This window comes from Canis lupus, chromosome 9 (genome assembly GCF_011100685.1).
Source record: "Canis lupus familiaris isolate Mischka breed German Shepherd chromosome 9, alternate assembly UU_Cfam_GSD_1.0, whole genome shotgun sequence".
NCBI lineage: Eukaryota > Metazoa > Chordata > Mammalia > Carnivora > Canidae > Canis > Canis lupus.
This window is the reverse complement of record NC_049230.1, coordinates 22,019,550-22,044,679: the sequence shown is the minus strand read 5'-3', so window position 1 is coordinate 22,044,679 and position 25,130 is coordinate 22,019,550. Positions and strand designations below refer to the sequence as shown.

At 48.5% G+C, this 25,130-nt stretch overlaps 1 protein-coding gene across 2 annotated transcripts; it reads right to left on the bottom strand.

The window, feature by feature from the left end:
* Positions 1-1,200: 1,200 nt before the first annotated feature.
* Positions 1,201-25,130, bottom strand: CCR7 (C-C motif chemokine receptor 7). Of its 2 annotated transcripts, XM_038547376.1 has the most exons (4): positions 24,833-25,125; positions 15,679-15,750; positions 8,346-8,395; positions 1,201-5,455 (listed from the first exon to the last, which is right to left on the bottom strand). In XM_038547376.1, the coding sequence occupies exons 2-4, from the start codon at positions 15,686-15,688 to the stop codon at positions 4,376-4,378; spliced, it is 1,140 nt and encodes a 379-aa protein (XP_038403304.1). In that variant the 5' UTR covers positions 15,689-15,750; positions 24,833-25,125; the 3' UTR covers positions 1,201-4,375. The 2 variants fall into 2 exon arrangements, with proteins under 2 accessions (XP_038403304.1, XP_038403305.1); XM_038547377.1 differs by lacking the exon at positions 15,679-15,750 and having other exon boundaries at positions 24,833-25,130.

The window sequence follows — 25,130 nt, the reverse complement described above, 5'->3', positions numbered from 1 at the left end:
GGCTGGGAGGGCTGTCAGGGTTGCTGTTTTGATTTCAGGGAGAAGCACCCCCTCTTTTACTCCCTGCAGTTTTTCTAGGGGTTCAGACCAGGGAAACTGGGACATTTCCAACCCCCTCCTGGCAAAGAAGGCCACAAGTCCACCTGTCTCTAAGACTAATATAGCCCCCTTTCCCCACCTGTGATTGGGAGGCCCAGGAAAGTTGTGTATGTGGGGAGTCCTTTCCACTCACTGACAATACTCTCCAGGTCCGGCCCCTAGCTGGGTAGTCCCTAGAATGCATCCCTGCCCCACCTACCCCTACTTCTACTCCCTACTCAGAATTGCCCCCCTTGGCTCCCCATCTCATTTGCCTCAACTCCCACCCCTGCTCCTGTAGGACTGTTTCTTCTCCCCTCCAACTATTTACCTTCAATAACAGAAATAAAACTAACTCTCAGAGAATTCTTTCTTAAAAAGATTCAGTTGCCTGAATTCCTTTGGGCCTACTGCCATATTTCTTTTATTTTTTAAAAAATATTTTATTTGAGAGAGAGAGAGAGAGAGAAAGCATGAGTTAGGGGAATAGCAGAGGGAAAGGGAGCAGACTCTCCCCTGAGCAGAGAGTCTAATGAGGGGCTTGATCCCAGGACCCGGGGCTCAACCTGAGCCAAAGGCAGATGCTTAACCAACTGAGCCACCCGGACACCCCACCATATTTCTTTTCTTTGTATCTCATTTTCCTGGACTCAATAGCAAGAACAGGGACTATTTATGGGGGCAAGGGGAGATGCTCCTTAAGGACCTGGTCACAGGACAGGAGGGATGGTGCTTGCCATAGCAGAGCTAGATGGTCTGGGATGGGGGTAGCATATGCCAGGGTGGGCGTGTAGGGGAATACAGAAGAGTGCAGGAGGTCTCTAGGAAGAGCTCTGAATGGAGCTCGGGAACCTGGGTTCAAGTTCTATCATGGCCAAGAACTCCTAAGAGACCTCAGGTGAGTAATTTACCTCTCTGAGCCTCAGTTGACTTACCTGTACAACTGGTGGAATGTGACCTGACTAATCTTCCAGCTGTCCTTCAACTTGATTTATAAGTTGTAGGGAAATGGGGCTAGGTAATTGAATTTGGTTTCCTTGTGGTTAGCAACTTTTTTTTTTTTTTTTTTAGCTATCATGTATTAAACATTTCTTAATGATTATCCACAACACAACACTTCCATAAGGATTTCTAAGCATTTTACATATATGTATTTATTTGCTCCTCACAACAGTCCTAGGAGGTAGGTGCTATGATTTTCCCCATCACACAGATTAGGAAACTGAAACACAGAGAGACTAAGTAAGGAGCCCAAGTAGCGCAGCTGAAATTCAAACCAGGCAGTCTGGCCGCAGAGCCCGTGCTCCTCATCACCACATTCAATATTCCAGGCACCAGGCTAGACGTTTGCCAAATCCTCTCCATTTTGCAGTTGAGAAATCTGAGACTCAGAGCAGTTGAGCAACAGCTGAAGGTCACACAGCTGGGAAGCAATAGAGATGAGGTTCACAGTCAGCCAGGCTTCCGAGCATCTGCTCTCCCTCATCCACCTCTCATCCATCCTGCCAGATCCTTAGGCCCCCCAAGGCAAGTTTATTCAGTATCCTTATATTGCAATATCTCTTCAAGCAAGTCAGTTCCTTCTTCTGGGCCTCAGTTTCCCCATCTAGAGAATGATTGGGTTGGACCAGCTAATCTTTGAGGTCCCTCGCAGCTCTGTGAATCCACGATTCTTGAGGTTCAGTGCTTCTGGCTGGAAGGACAGACTTGTCTTGGGGCTGCATCCAGGGAGGCTGGGGATGGGAAACAGGGGGAGCTGCAAGAGGGGAGGAGGAGCTTTGGGGCCATGAGCCCAGGAAGATGGGGCAGTTGTATGAAACAGATGAGACAGAGAGAGAGAGAGAGAGAGAGAGAGAGAGAGAAGCCCTGGGTGAGGGGGCTCCCCAGTGAGTCTGTTCCTTCCTCCTAGGGGTCCTCCCTAAGTTCAGGGGAGACACATGAGAGCACTGGGCAAGGGAGCAGTGGCCAGGCCAGCAAGGAGCCGAGATAGAGCAGTTTGGGGAATTAACATTGCTGGGGTTTTGCTGTCTTTGTAAATATTCAGAGATGTCCAATTACTTTAGAAAAATGTATTTGAAGCCGAGATGGCGTGTTTGTGCGGTTGGCCTGGCTTCCTGTTCATGAGCATTCCTTTGAATTCCTCCATTCAGGAGCTGAGGATCGGTTTCCTGCCTGTACTGCATTAGGATGTGTACACCAGTGGGCCCAGTGCTTCTGTGCTCCTCTCGGGGACCCCTCTCACCCCACATATGTGCACACACAATCACCACTGCACCTTTTAACATTCGATGCTATTGCAACAGGCACTGCTCCACGCTGGCTGCGCCTGTGCTGGCTTCGCTTCCCCTGGGGTGTCTTGGCTAACAAATAATGCCCAGTGCATCCTGTGGAGGAGGGCAGTGTCATGTGCTTATTGTGAAATTAGAGAATGGGCTTCATCACCAGGCAAGCTCTCTTCACTTTGGAAAATTGATGGAATCACCTTTGCATGAGTGTCCCCACCCACCTCCCCCTGCCAGGCCCCCAGCTCTTGCTGTGCTGGGCCCTTCAGACAGCTCCTCATGCATCACAGCCTGGGCTAACCTCCTCTCTAGCTTGGGGGCATCAGAGCACCCTGATAGGACATGGATATGGGCAGGGGGTAGTGGCTGTCCCTTGATCCCCACTCCTCCACCATGGGTACATGGGCTGCTGCTGCAATAGGGATCAGGAGGGTGGGTCGTGGATGACCCTGGCTTTCAAGCTTCCAGCAAAAGGTGCAGCCTATCACATGGGTGCCATCTCAAGCCTCCTTCATCCAGCACGCTGTGGTCTGCGTGCCCAGGGGGAGGCCTTCCCTCTAAACAACCAGGGAACTTGAAGGAAATGACAAAGCATCAGGGGCTCTGGTTTCAGACCGAGCAGGGACAGACGAGTAGACCAGTGAGTGTATGTTGCTAAAGGTCAGGGAGAGCTCCTAGCCATCGAGGTTATGGGGAAAACTTGGTTCTTTCCAAAGCTCAGCTCAGACCCATGTCTCTGGGTCACTGCTGCTGGCACAGGCTTGGGGCCTCTCCCACAAATTCTGGAAGGGCATTTGCAAGATGGGCACCCTGGGCTTCCCCTCCCGCTGCCTCTTTCGAGCCTCTTGGGCCTGTGTTGTTGGACAGGCTTGGAGAACACAGCTTGAAAGACCTCACAGCTCTGATCACCTCTGAGAAATGAAGAGCAGGGAAAGGAGAGAAGTGGGGGCGGTCAGGTGGGAAGTTGGGGTTTGCAAAACAAGAACGCACCCATTGGCCGTTTACCAAAAAATTTCCCCCTTTCTTTTAAAGCTGTTGCTCCCTCAAGGGAAAACTTGTATTTGTGTGTGAGTAAGCTGTGCTGTCTTAATGAACTGAAAGCAGGACAGGATGAGAGTTTTTTTTTTTTATCCTCACGACTAAGAACAAAAAGCAGCTCATTGGTCTTAGGCAGCCAGGGCTGTCACCACCCCCTGGCCCCTAACCTTCCTCCCTGCCCTCTCCTCCATCCGAGCAGAGTTGAGAGCTGAGAAGGGCTGGCCACACGTCATCCTCGCCCCAGAGTCCTGGCTGGGAGTGTGGCTTTGGCCAGGCAGAGGCGGCTGGCCGGGCCCGCAGGAAACACCACCCCTCCCTGAGGAGGGCCTCGGAGGGCAGCAGCCTGATGAGAGGTGGCAGGCGAGGGGCTGGTGTGCTTTCAGGGAGGCCTGGAGGCTGCCATTTCTTGCTGGCTCAGATGACAGTGGAAAAAGAGATGGAGGGAGGAATTCAGAGAGTTTGACCCATTGGCATCCCTCTCCCCTGCCAAGCCAAGTTGGGAAGTCTCCCCAGCATCTCTGGTCTCCGAAACAAAGCCCTGTTTTCTGGAAGACCTTGCTCCAGCCCTTGAATCTCAGGGAGGATGTCTTTCTAGGTTAGAAGGAGCTTCATTCAGAAGCTCCAGGCCCCCTCCATCAGTCTACCCGTTACCAGCTCTCTCCCCTTCACTCTAAGCGTGGACTGTCTCCTGACTTCCACTTTTGGTTTTTGGTCTGGGGGACAACAGACACGTGGTTTCAGAGTGTTGCAGGATTTGGTATAGCTCATCGGTCACAATGCTTTGCAACCCGGGTGGAGGTAGCTAGGGACCGGGGTGAAGCCTGGGCCGCGGCACCAGCTTTCCCCACGAGATTAAAAACTTCACAGCCGGGACGGCCTTTCTTCCCTCTGCAGCTCTTGATGCCCGAGTCATGGGCTGCCTGGATCCGGCCCAGGGGCCCTGGGAGAGGTCCCACTAGTCCCGGCGGAGGAGCCTCCTACGGGGAGAAGGTGGTGGTGGTCTCGGCCTCCACGCTCATGGAGGAGCGCCGGGTGTGGCGGCAGGAAGACCACTGCCGGAGCTGCTCCTGGCTCAGGCAGCCGAGGTCCTTGAAGAGCTTGAAGAGGTCGCTTCTGAACTTGACACCAATGAAGGCGTATAAGAAAGGGTTGACGCAGCAGCGGACGCACGCCAGGCTGTAGGTGATGTCATAAGCGATGTTGAGCTGCTTGCTGAGCTCGCAGCTACCGCTGCCAGTGATGTTGAAGTTGGCCACTGTCTGGGCCAGGATCACCCCGTTGTAGGGCAGCTGGAAGGCTATGAAGACCACGACCACGGCAATGATGACCTTGATGGCCTTGTTGCGCTCAAAGTTGCGTGCCTGGAGCAGGGTGCGGATGATGACAAGGTAGCAGAAGCTCATGGCCCCCAGGGGGATCAGGAAGCCCACCACCATCTGCGCCACCTGGATGGTGATCAAGGCTTCCACCTGATTGGTGTTGAGGGAGCACCGCAGTGCTTGCTCACTGCTGCTCTTCTGGAGGCCGCTGTACAGCAGCTCCGGGGTGGAGAGCACCATGGCCAGCATCCAGATGCCCACACAGGAGAGCTTGCTGATGAAAAGGACGCGGGCACGGTGGCGGTGGGCCGAGACGGCCTGGACGATGGCCACGTAGCGGTCGATGCTGATGCAAAGAAGCAGCAGCATGCCGCTGAAGAAGCTTATCTTGTAGATGCCAAAGATGATCTTGCAAACGTGGACGCCGAACGTCCAGGACTTGGCCGCGCTGTATGCCCAGAAGGGAAGGGTCAGGAGGAAGAGGATGTCCGCCATGGCCAGGTTGAGCAGGTACGTATCTGTCATGGTCTTGAGCCTCTTGAAATAGATGTAGGTCAGCACGACCAGCCCATTGCCCAGCAGGCCCATGAAGCAAATGATGGAGTACATGATTGGCAGGAACCAGGCTTTGAAGTTCCGCACGTCTTTCTTGAAGCATACAGACTCATACAGTGTATAGTCCACTGTGGTATTTTCTCCAATGTAGTCATCCGTGACCTCATCTTGGCACAAGCACACCTGCGGGGGAGGGGACAGGGCGACAGGATCCAGCTTAGCTAAGTGGGATCTAGCTCAGCTCAGCTCAGCTCATCTTGCTGCCCTGGGATTGTCCAGAGCACTGGTTTCAAATGTGGTACCTATCATAGGCATCATACCATCACCTGCAAATTCTCAGACCCCACCTGAGACCTGCAGAATCAGAATCTTGGGGGTACGGGTGGGGCCCTGGAATCTATTTTTCTAAACTCTCCAGGTGGTTCTTTGGTTTGAAACCAGTGCTTCCCAAATTTTCACATGAATTACCTGGAGATCTTGTCAAAGTGCATGTCCTGATTTAATAGGCTGGGACCTGAGATTCTGCACTTCTCGTAAGTAGCCAAGGTCTGTTCTTGCCAACTCAGAGAGGCTTGACATGACGTGCCCCGATGGTGGACTGGAAAGCGTCTGTGCTTTGGGGTCACATGAGCCTCGGGTCAGATAAACAGACTTCGTCTCTGAGCCTCAAGTGGCCTCATCTGTGAAATGGAGATGACTACTGTCTCCCTCCCATGGCTGTGGTGAGGTGTGGAACCTCGGTTCTGGCACCTGGAAACTCCAGGAGAGTAGGAATGTGTGTCATTCATCTTGAGCCTCCTTTAGAATCAGCTAGAAAGAGTTTTCCAGGGAGCCTACAAAATACTTTAGCTTTTGAGGGAAAATCCACATCGGAGTTAAGGTTGAGGAGGGCCTGGAGCCAGTAGAGAGGAAGGCACATGCTCTGTTAAGAAGCCTGGAAACCCTGGTTTGGGGTGAGCTGCTGTGACATTGGGTGGTGAGTGACTTGCAGAATTCTACAGATCCCTGGGGCCCGAGGCACTATGCCCCGCACACAGCAGGGGCTCAGGCAATGTGGGCCCAAGCTCACAGAACTGCACAGCTGTGACAGGAGGGGATAAGGCACCGCTGGGCCACTGCCTCCTCAGCAGTGATGGAGTCCTCCCTGCACCCCAGGAAGAGCGTGTGGCTGTCTCCCACTCTCCCGCTGCGCTGCTCCCACCCTCTTCCCCTACCTCTCTGTCTCTTTCTTCCTCGCAGTCTCTTCCGGCAGATCCCAATCAGCCGGGCTCAGCTGCTCAGGGCTTTTTTTAGCCCATCTGCAGGGCAAGGTGAAGGTTCAGGCAGCCTGCTGTGATTTTATCAATGAAGGAGGGCACAGGCCCTTGTGCCTCTGTGCACCGTGGAGGCTGAGCCTGTGCAGGCTGGCAGCTGGGCTGCAAGACGGCTCACGAGCCCTCCTCTGGGAATTGGGCTCTGGGCAGCTCAACCTGATGGGTTTGCATGCAAGACTGGGGAGCTGGAGGGACATCAGAGATGAGGACAGGAGGTTTTTGGAGAACCTCACTCAAGGTCACACAGCCAGAGTGGAACCCAGTCTCTTCCTCACATCCTGTCTCTGTCTTTACCACTTCCAAATGCTGAATTTATCAGTCACAGAATGAGGACAAAATGATATCCAGAAGCCTTTTCTTTGGGCACTGCTATCTTGAGAAAAGTCAGCGGTAACCCTCTTTCCCTCATCTGGGAATGACCGCAGCCTGGGAGTCCTGAAGACACTGGCTGTTCTTGGCACCCATGGTCAGTCTCACAGTTTTAAGTCCGGGGTCCCTGGACATAAAGGGGTACACCCAGTCTCTGTGAAGTGTGCTCCGTACCACCCTGTCCTGCCTTCTTTTTCCACCCTTTACTACTTCCGGACTCCTTGATGCCTCTGCAGCCCACAGCTGCACCACATCCTGCCCCATCTGAGCTACCCCATCCCCCCAAGTAAAGAGAAGAATGAGCCCCAGCTGTCCCTCATCACCTCCCCAACCTTCCAGCCTCCACTTCTAGCAATACAGCCCCTCCCAGGTCCTGGAAATGGGAAGAAAGAGGGGAGGGAGTGGTGATGGGGAAGGGGGCCAGGCTGTAGGCTGTAGCCCAAGCTCCAGGGGGCCTCTGGGATGGGGTTTTGGGAACAGTGCCCAGCTTGGGGCCTGCCTCTGGCCAGAGCTCCTGGAAAGCTGCCCCTCTGGCCTCCAGACTTGGGGAAGAGCCAAATTCTGAAGGACTGCCTCCAGCTCTGGCCTTGGCCTCCCCCTCCCCCTCCAAGAGAGCTCCCACCCCCAACAAATGGCAGAGAGGAGACTATGAGTTACAGTTTCTTCTAACTCTGGCACTTGGTGGGGCCAGATTTCCTGTCTCCATTCCTGGGATTGAGAAGCAGAACATTGTAAATTGGGGGACTTTGCTCCTGCAGAGTTTGGGCCCTTATAAAGTATGTGCACTACCCCCACCCCCAGGTCTGGGGCCCCATCCTTCCTTCCTTCCCCACTAAATGGGGCTCAAATGGGCCTCTTTATTTCACAGAAAGGACTGGAGCTTCCAGGGGAGGCTTTGGCTGGACACTGGAGGAGGGAGACGGCTTTGGGATGATAGGATAGTAACCCATCCACCAGATGAAAGTTTCTTCCCTCAGCTCATGTATGAAGTTTTGCACGCATGGCTGTGCACATGTCTGCACAGACTCCAGTGACCTCACAGCCTTTGCTTTGTGCAGTTTCTCTCCATAAACTCAGATGGGGCCCGCATTTCTGTATCCTGGATGGGGATAGTGGAAGTGTGGTGGTATCTTACTTTCCTCTGTGTTTTCATTTAAATGGAGGTGAGGACATTCAGAGACCATGTATGGCTTTGTAGGGTCACTCAGCAGATGGAGATGGGCAGCCATCAGCTTAAGGAGTGGAGAGTGTTTGTGTCTGGATCTATTTTCTTCCAGCAAGTGCCCACCTCCTCCTCAGGACCCTGGAGCTGGGGAGGGGTGGGCTTGGGGAGGGTGGGAGGGGGAGTGTGTGGAGAAGGGAACAGAGATTTTCTTGGCCACAGATCTCACCTGGAAAATGACAAGGAGAGCCACCACCAGCAGGCTTTTCATTGGTTTCCCTGCAGGAGACAAGGGGAGAAAGTTAATGCTTGGAGCGGACAGCTCTTTGTTATGAAAGAAAGCCTTAGGGAGGGGTAGGAACACTGTTGGGAACTTTCATCACAAGCCCCAGGCACCACGCTTGCCTGGGGCATCAGAACCAGATTGTGCCTTGAAGCGCCTGGCTGGCTGCCCAGTCTTGCCGCCCTCACCTCCTCTTCCTCCACTCTGAGGTCCCACAAAGGAGTGGGATTGGAATGCAGGGCAGCCCCCGCTCCCCACCCCCTTCTTGGCTCTTCAGGGCGTCTCTGGAGTTAGAAAGTCCACCCTGGTCCACACCACTCCTCAAGGCTGAGTTTTCAAATGACCCTGACTCCTGAGTCTGAGGGGCCCCTCCCACTTTGGGTTATGTGGGAAGCAAGGCCCTGAGGTGGTGGTGGTAAGGGTGTGCCTGCGTGCATGGGTGCGTGTGTGTGTGCATGTGTGTGTCCTGCACTGCTCCTGTGCCAGGAGCCATCGAGGAACATTTTTCCTGCATCCAGCCCCATCTGCTGCCCTGAATGTCTTCTAGGGGAGGCCAGCTAAGGAAATAGGCTGATGTCACAGGACTAGGTGGAGGAGTGTGGTTATTTCCTGGCATCTCAAGGATGGGAAAGTGCTTTGGGGACCCATCTGCTCCCCATAACCCCTCATTCAACTGACATTCATTAAGGCCACCTGGTGGTTTACTTGGTCTAATCCTCAGCCTGCCTGTGGAGCAGGGACCTCTTCCCTTTTATCCAATGCAGGCCCAGAATAAAAAAGGCACCCAGGAATTATGTCTTGATGAATGAATGAATGAATGAATAAGTGAATGAATGCCTGCTTCCCCTTCTTCCAGGAGAGAGAGCATCAGGGTGGCCTGAGGGGATGCTGTCCTATGACAGTGTGATACAATAGAGACTGTTCTCTGAGGTAACTACCCTTTTTGCTTCACTGAAGTGTGTATGTATGTTTGTTCTTTAACTTGTTTTTTTTTTTTTTTAAGATTTTATTTATTTATTCATGAGAGACAGAGAGTGAGAGACAGAGAGAGAGATGGAGAGGCAGAGACACAGGCAGAGGGAGAAGCAGGCTCCCTACAGGGAGCCCTATACGGGACTCAATCCCTGGACTCCGGGACTCCAGGATCCTGCTCTGCGTGGAAGGCAGGCGCTAAACTGCTGAGCCACCCAGGGATCCCCTTTTCTTCAACTTGTTTCTAATCTAGGGCCTTGTGAGATGTGGGAAGATACTCCGCTACGGAAAGGGACCCAGCCCGGCCTACATTCTGGAAGTCAGGAGGCTCTCTTGAGTCTGAGCAGCAGGCAACAGGTTGAGACTCTGGGTTTGCAGAGGCCTGGTGTGCTGTGGACAGAGGACGGGCACCTGGCTGCTCACAGTTCTCCTTTGAGGCTGAGCTGAGGGCTGGAGTGGGAATTTATCTCCTCTGAGGACTGAGCAGGGAAGACTGTGCACAAGATAATTTATGTAGGAGTCTTATCTCACCTAACTATTTGGGAGTACCCAGAGGGCAGGAGTTGTGCTTTCTTACCTTTGTATAACCTAACCCTCAAGCTCCCAGCCAGGGCCTGGCCCACATGTCAGTAACCGGGGGATGCCACAAATGAATGCCAAGGTAGAGTTTGCAGGCTGGTCGCACCTTCAGTCTTAACAGGGACAGAGTAATGTTTGGAACTCTGTTTCAAGCACCTTCTGGAAGCTGGGAGCCCTCTTTCAGCAAGCAGGGTGTTCTGCTTCCCCAGTGGAAACAGCAGCGTGGCCAGTGATTCTGTCCTTGGCCACAGCACCACCTGCTGGAAGTCTCTCTGCATGACACCCAATTCACAGTATGCTCCAGGTGGAGCCCCTAAGGTGGGGAATTCTGGGCTTAGGGGTTCCTGGGCAAAGGAGGAAGGGCTTCAAGCCACATAAATAAAAAGGCATTTCTTTCACTGCAATCAAGTTATACTGCACACTACTGCTAGATATGTCTTTCTAAGGCAGAGCTCTGATGCCAACCCTCACCAGTCCTCCTCCTAAATCCTGAGGACTTCTCTCTGCAGCCCTAAGGAGGAAGCCCCCGAAGCTCAGTATGACAGTCAAGCCCCTCACTGCCTCTTGCACCTGCCTTCTTAGTTGTGTCTTCTCTTTCTGAGGACAGGTACCCACTGTCCTATTGGCCCCGAGTATCTGCAGTCCTAGAATAAATGGTTGTGCAACATTCTAGCTTCCTTCTCCCATCCTCCTTCCTTGCTGAATTACCCCAGGGAGACCCTGCTTAGTCCCACATCTCTACCTTAACTATGTTAGAGTTCAACACACCACTCATCCTCCACTGATTCATCCTGGTGTGAAGTGCTCTTTAAACATGTACAAGTCTTTCGTTACTCTAGAGAAAGCCTACTTTGACTGTCAGTGAGAACTGAGAAACCTCAAAGTTTTGATAAGTCACAACGGGTAAGATACAAGGAGTAAGAACTGTTTCTGTTTCACTCTATCAACCTCTTCTCTTGGGCCCTGTCCCATTTCTTTGCCACTGGTGGAGGGGAGGGGAAAGGAGGTGCAACCTGTGCTGTGTGTGTGTGTGTGTGTGTGTGTGTGTGTGTAGATGACTTCTTATTCCAGGTGTGTTGGAAGTGGAGGATGAATTAGGATTTGTAGTCCAAAATAGGGCGTTTTCAAGAAAGGTAACCAAATGGGAGTTTAGGGGAACTCTGGTGTGTGGCAGGAGCCTGGTCAGCAGCCATGAGTCAGATCATTCCTGTCTGTTGCAAAGTCATAAAGTGACGGGTCTTGGGCAGCAGCTTGGGTAAGGCCACTGTAGTTGGGAATCTTGGGGGTTGAGAAGTAGATGACTTATATGTTGGGTATTTTCTGAGTTCTTGAGTTTCGAGTAATAATCATAACAAAAAAAAATTCCCTAGAACTCCAATTTGAGCTCTCAGCAAGGGAAGCTGCCTTCTCATCTGGGAGGAGGGGATTGCCAGGTGGATTTGCTCTCCCAAATTTCAAACATTCATCCCCACATTTTCCAGTGCCTCTAGGGGATCATGGCTGCCCATTACATTAGCTGGCCCCCAAAGCCACCCCAGACTTTTTCTTTCTGGAATTCCTCACCTGTCACAACTTTTTTTGTGTGTGTGGGGGGTGGGTGGGTGGGTGGGTGAGTGTAATGGAAAGTGGGGAAGAAGCAGGGAAGCTGTAGGAGATTTGGAGGTGAGAAGCCTGGGGGACTCCCCTTTCAGATAATAGGCAGAGATGGAGGACAGCTGGTTGAGCCTTGTAGTCACTATGATATCAACTCCCTTACCCAGTGATATAATGCAAATCCAGTGAGCTCTCCCTCACTTTGCACCAAATTGTCCCATGTATGATCATTTCATCATCACAAAAGCCCTGAGGTAGGCATGACTGTAATCTCCATCTAAGTACTGAGAAAACTGAAGCCTAGTTTAGGGAGATTAGCAAGTCTCCCAGAGTCTCACAGTTGGCCAGTAGTGGAGCTGGGCTTTAAATCCTTTGGTCTCCAGAAACCATACTCCTAACCTGCCTTTTGTGCTGCCTCGTGATCTTTGTGTATCTCTCCCTCATAACGTCCTGTGAGCGATGCCTTGTGATTCTCATGCTATGTTCCAGAAAATAGAGGCCCAGAGGGATTAAGGCACTTGCCTGGGGTCACACAGCTGCTAAGAGATGAATCTGAGATTTGACTGGAACTCTCACTACTGTCACATTACGTCTCTGAGGAGTCCTCAGTGTAGAGGGGCCTCCGAGGAGTGAGTGTGATGGGGAATCCTCATTTTCCCACATCTGGAGGGTCATCCAACTCTGTTGCTTCTAACCCCTAATATCCCAGAGCCGGCCCCACCTCTGCCCTGACATCAGCCATTGCTGCCACAGAGCTCCTTCTGAAAGGCAACTCGTGTCCTTTAACTCACCTGACTGAAAAAGAAAAAGCTTTGCTGGCTCCCCATCACTTTCAGGATGAAGCACACACCCCTCAGCAATACCACACATCATCTTAAAGGCTGGTCCTGCCTGTCCCTCTAGCCTTCCTTCTTACCTTTCTCCTTGGCCTGGCCACGTTGTCAAACCCCCCTCAACTTGCTTCTTCCTTGCTTCTGTTAGCTTTGGTCAGAGCTGGCTGGCTGGGAGGCCACAGGCTGAGTCCCCAGGCTATTCTGCTTGACTACCTTGGATCTTTCTTTTCTTTCTTTCTTTCTTTCTTTCTTTCTTTCTTTCTTTCTTTCTTTCTTTCTTTCTTTCTTTCTTTCTTTCTTTCTTTCCTTTTAAAGATTTTATATATCTATTCATGAGAGACACAGAGAGAGGCAGAGACATTGGCAGAGGGAGAAGTAGGCTCTATGCGGGGAGCCCGATTGGGGACTCGATCCCAGTACCCTGGGATCACGACCTGAGCCGAGGGCAGGTGCTCAACCACTGAGCCACCCAGGCTCCCCAGCTACCTTGGATTTTCAAAACATTGGATTTGAATGACTTTAGGTGTGGCTTGCACCCTCTGGCTTGCTCTGCTCCCCTCCACTTACTACACCTCACGCCCCTTCCCTCGTTTGTCTGGTTGGCCTCTGATGGAAATCAAGTCTGTGATCCCTGCTGCATCCTGCATCCCTCGTTCGTCCTTGTCTGGTTGGGTAACTTTTATACGCCTTTGAAAACCCAACTTCAATGCCCCTCTGACCCATGTTCACTACTTTACTTTGAGCTTCCCACGTGGCTCCCCCTCAGCCCATCAGCACTGAATCTCCCTCTATCCAATGGCTTTTTGACATGTGCATCTCTCCTCTTGCAAGACTGGTCATGCCCAAACTTCGCACTCAACGATAGTTGACCGGAAGAAGGTACCTCAGAGCAGAGATTTTCCCAGCAGCTCCCTGAGGCTGCAGGACTCCTCTCGTCCCCAGCCATGCTCCCAGGCCAGGGGGCTTTGGCCCTGTGTTCCTTTAACTTCCCTCTGCCACCATTTCAGGCCAAGTTAGGAGAGAGTAAGTCTCTCACAGGCTCATCTTTTTCTTTTCTCTATTTTGGAGAATTCTGAGGTCTTAAGGCTCCTCTCTCAAAGGTGGGGAGGGCGCCTCCGGGCTGCTCATTCAAATCATGAAAGAGACCAACTCAGCCCCGCTTTGGTGTTTTCATTTTGTGTAACAGAAACTCTGCCTCCTCATCCACCTCTTGCTCCCTGCTGGGCAGACAAAGAGAGAAAAACAGATCGTTCATGACCCACCTGCCCTCCCAACGGCCCAGAGTCCGTTCTGAGCAAAGCGTCTCTCAGTGGCTTCCCTTCCTACCAGTAGTTTAGACTTAGCCGTTGGGGTTCTCTCTCGGGTTGAGTGAGGCAGGCGACAACATCCCTTTCTCCTAAACCAGAGGTTATCCTCCCTCCCCGCATCAAAGCCTGTGAGGCTAGCACCCCAAACTCAGGTCTGGGGGTAGACCCTCAAGGGTAGACTGGAGCTGGTTTTCAGAAGCCCATGAGCCAGTTGGTGTGTACATCCCTCCCTGACTCCGTGTTCAGTCATTTCATGCCTTGAAATAGTCTGAGCTTAAAATCAACCGGGGGAGGGGGTATGGGGAGGACGGCAGGGAAGAATTTACACTATAGAAATTGGCAAGAACTAGCAATTGGGGCTCTTCCTCCTTTTCTAGGAGAGCAGGTTTTCCAACATTTCCCAGCATACCACTGGGACACTGCTTGGTTTCCTTCATGGAGATCTCACAGAGGGTCAGGAACCAGTCCTCAGTGGGTGATGTCTGCATTCTGTGATTGTGGTTAAGTGGGATGGGGGTCTGGGGAGTGAGATTAGGGAGTGGGCCGCTGGGAAGACAGGCAGTTGGGAGCGATTTTTAAAAACTAAAATCAACTCTGAGTTCTTGATGCCATTTATTCATTCATTCATTCACTCCACAAACTTTCTGCTCACCCCACCCCCTCCTCCCCCCAAGCATCTGAGATGGAGATGCAAGGATCAGTCTCCACCTCCCAGGTTGGGTGGCTACCTTAACCCCTTTCCAGGTGATCGCTGGGCCCACCCGGAGTTCTGGGTAGGTCGAGGGTAGACAGAATCAAGGCAAGAGGCTGTGGTGTGGTGGGAGGAGTATGAGGACAGCACAGGGCGCACCAGTGAACCTTCACTTTTTAAAGCCAACCTCTTGCGGCTTTGAGGCCGCCGTGGTGCTTTGCTTGCTGGTGAGAACGAACCATCCAGGAACTTGGCCCTTTGTAGCCTCAGTCGGGTCTGATTTCACAGCTGAGATTTATAAATGGGGTGTCCAGAGGTGGACATACACCTCAGAACCTTCTCAGAACTTCTTTTGTAATCCCTCTTGTTAAAAGGGTTAGAACTGAGGATGGGCTTTTTAAAGGGAAGAGCCATCTGCCAGGGCAGAAAAACTAAAGAAGTGAGGCAGGGACCATGCTGGAGGCTTGGGCTGTGACTTCTCTGAGGTGAATGCCCTACTGCTGTCCTGTTTCCTGTTGCCCACCTACCCTTTAACTGGTGAGAGGCGTCAGCAAAGCCAGGGGGATGTATGGCCTGCTTACCTAGTCCTGCTGGCACAAAGTGTCACCTTTCATTTGCTCCTAAGGGAACAGAACTTCTGATCCCTGCTTAGCAGGTGAGAAAGGTAGAAAGCAGAGGAAGGAAGAGGAATGGAGGGTTTGGAACCCTCTGAGGACTTTGTCCCTGATGAAACAGGTCCCAGGGAGCCTCACCCGTCACCCCAACCTGAGATGAAAACAGGCACCCTCTTGGGCCACCTGGGTGGCTCAGTGATTGAGCATCTGCCTTCAGCTCAGGTCATGATCCCGGAGTCCTGGGATTGAGTCCGGCATCGGGTTCCCCACCGGGAGCCTGTTTCTCCCTCTGCCTATGTCTCTGCCTCTCTCTGTGTGTCTCTCAAGAATAAATAAATAAAATCTTAAAAAAAAAAAAAAGGAAAACAGATACCCTCCATATCACCACCAACCCCAGCCCTGCAACCTTCTCCAGTCCCTACTATTCTAGAAAGACACAACCTCGCCACTCTCCTCCCATTCTTTCCTGGTACCAGTGGTTACCCTTTTCCCCAGGTCTGAAAGGTGCATCCATTGTGTCTGGGAGAACAGAGTGGCATTCTCTGGAAGCAGACAGATTCCCACCAAGGCAGAACCCAATTTCTCTAGGAAGCTCCCCCATGCCTTCCATCCCCCTCTTCCACCTCAAAGTCCAGTTGGATGTCAGAATGACCTAGAACTGCTCTTTCTCGCATAGGGAGGTTCACTCACCCAGGTCCATGACACTCTTTGGGCAGCTGAAACCACACAGGAAGGCTGTGCCGAGTCTTGAGCTCCCACTGTCTGGGGAGGAAGTGCTTTTAAGTTGTGAGAGGAGCCACCCTTTTCTCTGCCCCTCCTACCCCATCTCTTCCCTCCAATCCGAACTTAAAACCAGGGTGCCTACAGTGCTTTCTAGAACCAAGATGAGAAGGTGACAGTGACAGCCCACTCACTGGTCATAGGATCATGAATCATCAGGTTATTTATATTCAAAAAGCCCCCTGTGTAGCCCAGCAGACAAGGATCCCAGCCCAAGGTGAGAGAATAAGGGCCAGTTATTGGTTTGATGCATGTTTATAGCCTGAATACAATGGGCCAGGGACTCAGAGGTGAGTGAGGAATTATCCCCATCCCTCCTTGGTCCTGCTCAATGTCACAGAAAACTACATTTCTCAAACTATTCTGCCTTCCAGCCTCTTGGGTATGTTTGGCCAATGGGAGATACTGCAGACGAAGGTATGTCGGAATGTTTCTGGCAGCCTTATTGAGATATAGCTCACATATAAATTTAAAATTCACCCTTTTAAAGTGTACCAATCACTAGTTCTGTATAGTCACAGAGTTGTGCGACCATTGTCACCATCAATTTTAGAACATTTGTTTTATTACTTGCCTCTATTCATCAACAATGATGCCCTATCTCCCCTCCAACCCTAACCTTGCCCCCAGCCTCCAGTAGCCACCAATCTTTCTATCTCTGTAGATTTGACTCTTGTAAACACTTCACATAAATAGATTTATATAATATGTGGCCTTTATGCCTGGCTTCTTGCACTTAGCATAGTATTTTAAAGGTTCATCCATGTCTCATATCCTCCTTGCTTTTTTATGGCTCAGTAATATTCCATCATATGGATATACCACATTTTGTTTATCCAGTTCAACATTTGGATTGTTTTGACTTTTTGGCTCTTATAAATAATGCTATGAACATTCATGTATAAGTTTTTGTGTGGACAAATGTTTGTTTATATTTTCTCTTGGGTACATACCTAGGAGTGGAATTGCTGGGTCATATGGCAATTCCATGTTTAACGGTTTGTTTGTTTTTAAAAGAATTTATTTATTTATTCATGAGAGACACAAAGAAAGGCAGAGGCAGAGGGAGAAGCAGGCTCCTTGCAGGGAGCCTGACACGGGACTCAATCCCTAGACCCCAAATCAGACCCCAGGTCAAAAGCAGATGCTCAACCCTGAGCCACTCGGGGGTCCCCCCCCTTTTTTTTAAGGATTTGTTTATTTAAAAAAAAAGGATTTGTTTATTTATTTGACAGAGGAAGAGTGTGTGTGTGTGCGTGTGTGTGTGTGCGCAAAGGAGGGAGGGATAGAGACAGAGGGAGAGATCTCAAGCAGATTTCACACTAAGCGCAGAGCCTGACACGAGGCTTTATCTCATGACCTCGAGATCATGAGTTGAACTGAAGTGAAGAGTTGCTTAACTGAGCCACCCAGGTGCCCCTCATGTTTAACATTTTGAAGAACAAACTATTTCCCAAAGTGGCCTCATGATTTTACATTCCTGTATGTAATATATGAAGGTTTCATATAGGGTTGAATATATAGAGGATCTTTTGCAAAACCTGTTATTGTCTTTTTGATTCTAGTTTTCTAGTGGTTATGAGATGGTATCTCATTGTGGTTTTGATTTGCATTATCCTAATTATGTTGAGCAGCTTTTCATGTCCTTATTGACCATCTCTGTATTTTCTTTGGAGATATGTCTGTTTAAATCATTTGCCCACTTTTAAACTTTTTTTTTTTATTGGCAGTTGTAAGAATTTCTTATGTATTCTAGATACAAGTCCTTTATTGAATATATGACTTGTAAATATTTTCTTTCATTCTGTGAAATATCTTTTCACCTTCTTGATGGTGTCCTTTGAAGCATACAACTTTAAAGTTTTAGGGCCCAATTCACTTATTTTCTTTCATCACTTGTGCTCTTGGCATTCTATCTACAAAACCATTACCTAATTCAAGTCCAAGAAGATTTAATTTATTCCTGTTTTCTTCTGAGAGTTTTGTACTTTCAGCTTTAACATTTAGCTCTGATCCATTTTAAGTTAATTTCTAGATCTTTTCCTTTGTATTCTCAGTATGTTAGAATTTGTTAAATGTTTCTTTTGAGTTTACCTTTTTTTTTTTTTGTCTTTTGTTCGATTAAATATGGTGTATTATGTAGATTGATTTTTGTATGTTGAACCAACCTTGAATTCCTGGGATGAATCACTGGGTCATGGTGATTTTTTTTTTTTTAATATGTTGCTGGATTGGGGTCTTAATATTTTGTTGAGGATATTTTTGCATCTATATTTATAAGGGATAATTGTAGTTTAAATTTTTTTAAAATTTATTTATGATAGTCACAGAGAGAGAGAGAGAGAGGCAGAGACATAGGCAGAGGGAGAAGCAGGCTCCATGCACCGGAAGCCCGATGTGGGATTCGATCCCGGGTCTCCAGGATCGCGCCCTGGGCCAAAGGCAGGCGCCAAACCGCTGCGCCACCCAGGGATCCCTTTTTGTTTTTTTAAGTTTTATTTATTTATGATAGCAGATTGACCTTTTTATCATTATAAAATGTTCTTCTTTGTCTCTATAATCAATTTTTGTCTCAAGGTCTATTTTGTCTGATATCAGTATAGTTTTTCAAACTCCTCTTTGGGTGTTGTTTGGGCGGTATAGCTTTTTCCATCACAGGGATGTTTCCTTCTCTGCTCCTGGTAGCATCCCCAGTGGTAGCTACCTGTCTGTGATCCTAGAGACCATCAGCCAGCCCCTACCTCTGTGGTACCAGCACCAGATAAGTATCCCCACCTTGGCCCCAGCTCCTGCCCTAGTTTCTGAGCTCTTGTAATACTATCTTCCCCCTGTGTCCCTTCAGCTCCAGGGAATACTGGCAACTTCCTGCTGTTATTAATCTCTTGGTGGCTTCACAATGCTTTGTTAGACTTCTCAGCTTTTCCATCACCTGCATAACTGGCTCCCTATATTATTTTTTATAAATCTTTTATTTATTTATTCATGAGAGACACAGAGAGAGAGGCAGAGACATATGCAGAGGGAGAAGCAGGCTCCCTCTGGGGAGCCTAATGTGGGACTCGATCCCAGGACCCTGAGATCACGACCTGAGCCAAAGGCAGATAGTCACTGAAATACACAGGTGCCCTGGCTCCCTCTATTAAATTGCTTTGTTTTGAATACCTAGAGTGAGTCTTGTTTGCTTCAGCCTTGACTGATACAAAATGCTTCCTGTCCCCAAAAAGTTTTTTTCCCCAAAAAGTTTAAGGTACAGAAGAAATTAAGGTGAGATTATACCCCTGTTCCTTACAATTATGACCAAGACCAAGCATAACATGATGCTTTACCTAAAATAAGGGAAAGAAATCCAAGATTGCATAGCGCAGGAAGGCAGATGGACATGTACATAGAATGGAATTTCTTCTTCCCAAATTGATGAACATTCTGTTGGTGTGTAGTGCCATGAGCTTAGTCCCCTGGATGATCGTGGGCAAGTTGCTTCCCTTCTCTGGGCCTTATTTTTCTCAAGTGTAAAGTGGGGAGATTGGGCTGCCTAGCAGACACCTATGCTTTGGCATCTGAGACTGAAGTGCAGGACTTATCTTGTGGCATCCTGCTTATTGCTTAACCACTCCCATTATCCCAAATCTCCCAAATGGAAGCATGAGAAGCCCTCATTGAACCTTCCCTCCAGGCCAAAGGTTTTGACTACTCTCATCATTGGCATTTGGAGCCCATTTGCTTTCAGGGATATAGGAAATCTCTTGAATTAGGTGGAAAGGACTCTTAGGGGTTATATCTGAGCAGGGTGTTGGTAAGGAAGAGCAGGCAACTTCGATTTGGAATTATTCCAGAAGGTTCCTCCTGCAGCCCTTTTCCATGTGCCAGACGCTTCTAAGAAAAACTGAGAGGCATAAGACCTGTGTTCCAGCCTTGCCTCTGCTGTAACTTTGGGCAAGTCAACTTCTCTTTCTAGTTCTTGGCCACCCAACTGAAAATCATGGGATTGGACCACTTAAGGTCCAGGCTCTCTTTTCAGGATATTTCTTATTATTCCCAAGGATTCTCTAGCTGATGTAGGCCCTCATAGAAGGTCCAAAAGTATACTGGGAAGGACTGGAGAATTTTGTGGCAGATGCAGCACATTGTTGGGGTAGAGGGATAAGGGGCTGCTCATTCTGGTCTCCTTAGCAGCCTCTGCCTGATCCTAAGTGGTGGTGCTCATTCCAAACACTTTTACTCCTATCCCTGTCCTGCCCAGCCCCTTTGACTCTGGCTATGTGGACATTGCATGTTGTGGTCTGGAAGACTCCGGTTTCAGTTTCTGGTCTCTGAGCAAGACCATGGGGATTCCCCAGTATTTTTCAACACTAATTGTGAGCTTTCCTTCTTTATGATAGCATGTGATTAGTGACTATTCACTGTGAACACTTTCTTTATGGATGGTACAGTATAGGAGGAGTCCAGTTTGACTAAACTGGGCTCCAGGTCCCATCCCATCCATGGAGGCCCAGGATGGCCCACCTCCACCGCCCTTTCTTCTCTGAACTTCCATTGCAGTTTACTCTGGGGACACCCAAATTGGCATATGCAGCAACGGCATGTGAACTATTTTCTATTCTGGAGTAACTTTATGCTTCTTGAAACCAAAATTGTGCTGTGTACTTTTCTGGGTCATCTTTGCATTGCTTCAAACAGTGCTATGATTTTAAAAATCAATTTTAAAATGTAGCTTGGTATAGTTCAATAATAGTTCAATAATGGGTCCCGTGGTTGATGTCCTCTATCATGGAATGTTCTGTATCATCCCACTTGTTATGGAGCATGTGTTGCATGTCTAGCAAGAGACCAGAAGCCAGCTTCTCGAGACTGCTGCTTCTTTCCTTATGAGAATCTTTTTTTTTTCTTAAGATATATTTGAGAGAGAGAGAGAGAGAGGTGAGAAGGAGAGAACATGAGCAGGAAGAGGGGCAGAAGGAGAGAGAGAATCTCCAGCAGACTCCCTGCCGAGCACAGAGCCCAACATGGGGCTTGATCTCACCACCCTGAGCTCATGACTTAAGCTGAAATCAAGAGTTGGATGTTTAACTGACTGAGTTACCCAGGTGCTCACTCTCCAGATTTTTTTCCTTCTGGAGAATCTTAAAAGTCAAAGCAAGGACTTTGCTTCCAGAAGTGAAGTCCCTTACTGATGCTTACTTAGGGTTTTGTGGGATTGGGCTCCATTGTGTTCAAGCTATGCCAAGGATGCTTAGTCTTATAAATGAGGGTGAGCTCTTTGAGTTTATGTTCTCCATTTGGAGTGCAATGAATACTCCAAAGTGTCCGTACAAAAGATATGTCCATAAGAGAAGCAGTGTGCTTGCTTATATCCAGAATATCTTTCGACCATTCTAGGTCTTTGGTCCTTTAGAGACTGATTGCCTCACAGAAATGGAGGCCATTCAACACTGAATGCCTGATCAGCAGGTGCCTAATAAGCATTTAATTGATTAATAAAGTGACTTTCCTAAGATGAAAGCACTCTCTCCACCTTTCTTGGGAAGTCCTTTTTTCCTTTTAAATTGACTTTCTTGAGTTGACTACAGACGCTGGTCTCAGCAGCAGCTTGAATAGGACCTGTATTATGGCAGAGCAGAGAACACCTTGGTCACAGGGAATAGGCGCCAGGACATCTATTTTGGTTCTACAGTGACTTCATTTATTCACTTTACAAATATATTTGACAAGCACTTATGTGTCAGGAATGGCTCTGGACTCTATACAGCAATGAACACCCATGGTCCCTAGCATTACCTAGCTCTCTCAGGGCATATTGGGTGTATTAGTCAGCTCAGGCTGACAAAATACCATACATTGGGTGGCTCAAACAATTGAAACTTATTTTATCACACTTCTGGAGGCTGGGAGTTGCAGATCAGGGGCCAACAGAGTCAGCCTCTTTTCTCAGCTTGCAAGATGGCTACCTTCTCACTATGTCCTCACATGGCCTTTTCTCAGTGTGCAAAAGGGGGAAGGGGAGGGGTTAGAGAGAGAGAAAGTCAGGCCTCTGATCTCTCTTCTTATAAGGACATTAATCCTATTGGATCAGGGCTCCACTCTTATGATCTTATTTAACCTTAATTACTTCCTTAGAGGCTCCAACACCAAAATGTTGTCATCTTAGGGGTTAGGGCTTCCATATATGGATTTTGGAGGGACACAAACATTTGTTCCATAGCAGTGGGGAAGATGGAAAAATGAAGAGGCAATTTAAAAGTACAAGCACTAAAAGCATAAAAACATGCATGAAAAGGTATGCATTCAACTCAATATGAGAAGGGAAGAGGACACAAATACAGAGGTATCCAGGAATATCATGGTATTATTCTGTATACCTTGATGTATTAAATATTTCATAATATTTAGTAAGAACTAATGGGTGGGGGTGAGGCAAGCCCAAGATGCCACAGGAGCACATAGGGAGAAAAGTGCCATCTAAGAGCAGTAGGAGTAACCCAGGGGAAGAAAGGAGGATCGTGACGAGTGGTCAGTAGCAAGTGCCAAGGCCAGAAGTTTTGCTCAGCAGACCTTGAACAGGCTGCTTATGTTCTCAGAATTGCTCAGTTTGGGAGTTCAGGACCCTGGGAGAGCCCCACTGTTTAACCTGGCCTTCTTGCAGGGGAGATGTAGCCTGTGGGCCAGATTTTTGGCCTTTGTTACCTGAGCAATGGGAGGTTGTGTTTGGCACACATCTTTTGCTTTTGCTGTGTCTTCAGAGCAAATCTCTCTTTGCCGTTGTGATGTGTCAACAGATGGTGTGCAAAGCATTTCCTAGAGTTGACTGTTCCCCACTAGTCTATTTGTCTATTTGTCTATTCATCCATTCATCCAACATCCACTTACTGAGCTCCTGCTCTGCCAGGTATTTGGTCAAGTGCTAGGACTTAAAGATCTAATAAGCCATGGTCAACTACAGATCACAGAGCATGCCAACTAGTGGGAAATAAGAAGTGACCACATTTGCATGGGGCTTCCATATTTCTAAGTGCATTCTTATATCTTATCCACGTAACCTTCATGGTTTCTCTATTTGCTAGGTTTCAATTTTCTGATTGAGGAAACTGAGATCTCAAAGAGAAGTGACTTGACCTTTGACTCCAAGCTAAAGGGCTTTTTGCATCATGCCAGGCTGACACCAGGCATGACCTGAAGGACTCAGGCCATGGTTGTCCCCTCCTTGCTTGGAAGGGGACAAGGCTCTCAGACAAGGCTTTCCGCACCTCATCTCTGAGAATGTGTGCTCTGCTTTTGGGGAAGTCCTACCCATGAACAAAAGTTTCTAAGAAGGAGCAGGGAAGAGGATCTGGAAGAAACCTTCCTAGTTACTCAGTTCAACCACACAGTGACGACTTGGTGGCCTAGAGGGTAAAGAATAACATAGTTAAGCTGTTTCTGTCTGTAAAGCCCTGACCATGGCCTTACTGTTTCTTACCAATTTTTGGACCCACCTTGTATCCTTTTAATGAACTCCTTTTTCTGAATCAATTAGCTTAGGTTGCATTTTCCAATTAAGAACCTAGGCTGCTAGAATTTGTAAAGAGCGATGGACTATTTACTGATGTGACCCACCCAGTCTTCTCAAGTGAAATGGGGCCCATATGCAAATTCTGTCAACAAACTGGAACAATACTGATTCTTCAAGATAAGATTCTAGGGGCCTAGGTTAGATGAACCCGTCTTATCGTGTATATTAAATGAGATATGCAGAATATATGTATGATATTGACTGAATCCAGAATCTAGAAGAAATTAAAAAATACCAAAGGCATGTCAGAAAACAGTATTAAAAAGTCTGGATTTGGGGGATCCCTGGATGGCTCAGCGGTTTGGCGCCTGCCTTTGGCCCAGGGTGCGATCCTGGAGTCCCAGGATCGAGTCCTGCGTCGGGCTCCTGGCATGGAGCCTGCTTCTCCCTCTGCCTGTGTTTCTACCTCTCCCTCTCTCTCTCTCTGTCTGTCTGTCTATCATGAATAAATAAAATAAAAAAATCTTTAAAAAAGTCTGAATTTGGGGCTCCTGGGTGGCTCAGTTAGTGAAGCAACTCCCTTTGGCTCACGTCATGATCCTGGGGTCCTGGGGTCAAGCCTGTGGGGAGCCTGCTTCTCCCTCTCCCTCTGCTCATGCTCTCTTTCTCTGCCAAATAAATAAATAAAATCTTTTAAAAAAGTCTACATTCCCCTCTCTCATGGCTGAAATCTCTCAAAAACGTTAATAAAAGCGCATTTATCTTTGTCAAGCTTACGCATGAACTGAAACATCAGATCACAAAATAAGGTGAGCAGAGTGCAGGAGCAGTGGACACTGAGCAGGAGTGTGCTAGGAGGCATGGTCGCTGCATGTGACCCTGATGGATAGTATATTTGAAAGTTCCTAAGAGTAAATCATAACAGTTCTTATCACCAGAAAAAAATTTTTTGTATCTATGAGACGGTAGATGTTAACAAATTGTGGTAATCATTTCATATTTCTAATATGTATTACATCAAGTCACTATGCTATGTACCTTGAACTTAATACAGTACTGGATGTCTATTATATCTCAGTAAAACTGGAAAAATTGTAAAAAAAAAAAAAAAAAGGAATAACTTAGCTGACCATAAACTCATGACCCTGTTACCATAAGAAAGAACAGGGTGAATCTTGAGCAGGGCAAGAAAGAATGGAGATCTTCTTGAGAAGGTGTGATCTGGAAAGATCTAACAGAAGGAAGCACACCCCGAGTCCCCTGGAGGGAGCCAGACCTGTAGAAACACAGTCCCACCTTTCCTGCAGCTGGAGCCCTGGTCAAAGTACCAATTTCTTGGCTCTACCCAAGATGTCCTACAACTTCCATAACCTTCTGGGCAAGTAGATCAGTCCAGGATGGAACCTCTTATTCCTCCTTCCATCTCCAACCCCTGTTTTTTTTTACTTGGGAACAATCTATTCCCATGTGAAGCCAAGGAGAGTGGGCCTCCCTCAGTGCTGGGTAACTTGTATAGATTTAGGCTTCCAGCCAGCAAGGGACACCCCAAAGTTGAGAAAGGTTCTGCTTTGAACTTACCCTGGAAGTTTGTAATCTTCAAATCCAAAGAAGAAGCTCTCTTAATTCCAGCGTATGTGTATATTTTTTGTCGGTTGGTCAGTATTAAGAATTATATCTGGAGAGAGGCTATAATCTTTTTAGGGCGTAGGGCCCCTTTTAGGTCTTTAGCAGGCTCTGGGCCACCATGAAGGAAAGGATAAGGCAACAGAATGAAGTGAGGAGCTGTGGGCCTGCAGGGGGAAGGAGGCAGCTCTCTAGGAGGAAGAAAAGGGAAGAAAGGACAGGCACAGACTAGCATGAGGCCTCAGGTCACCCT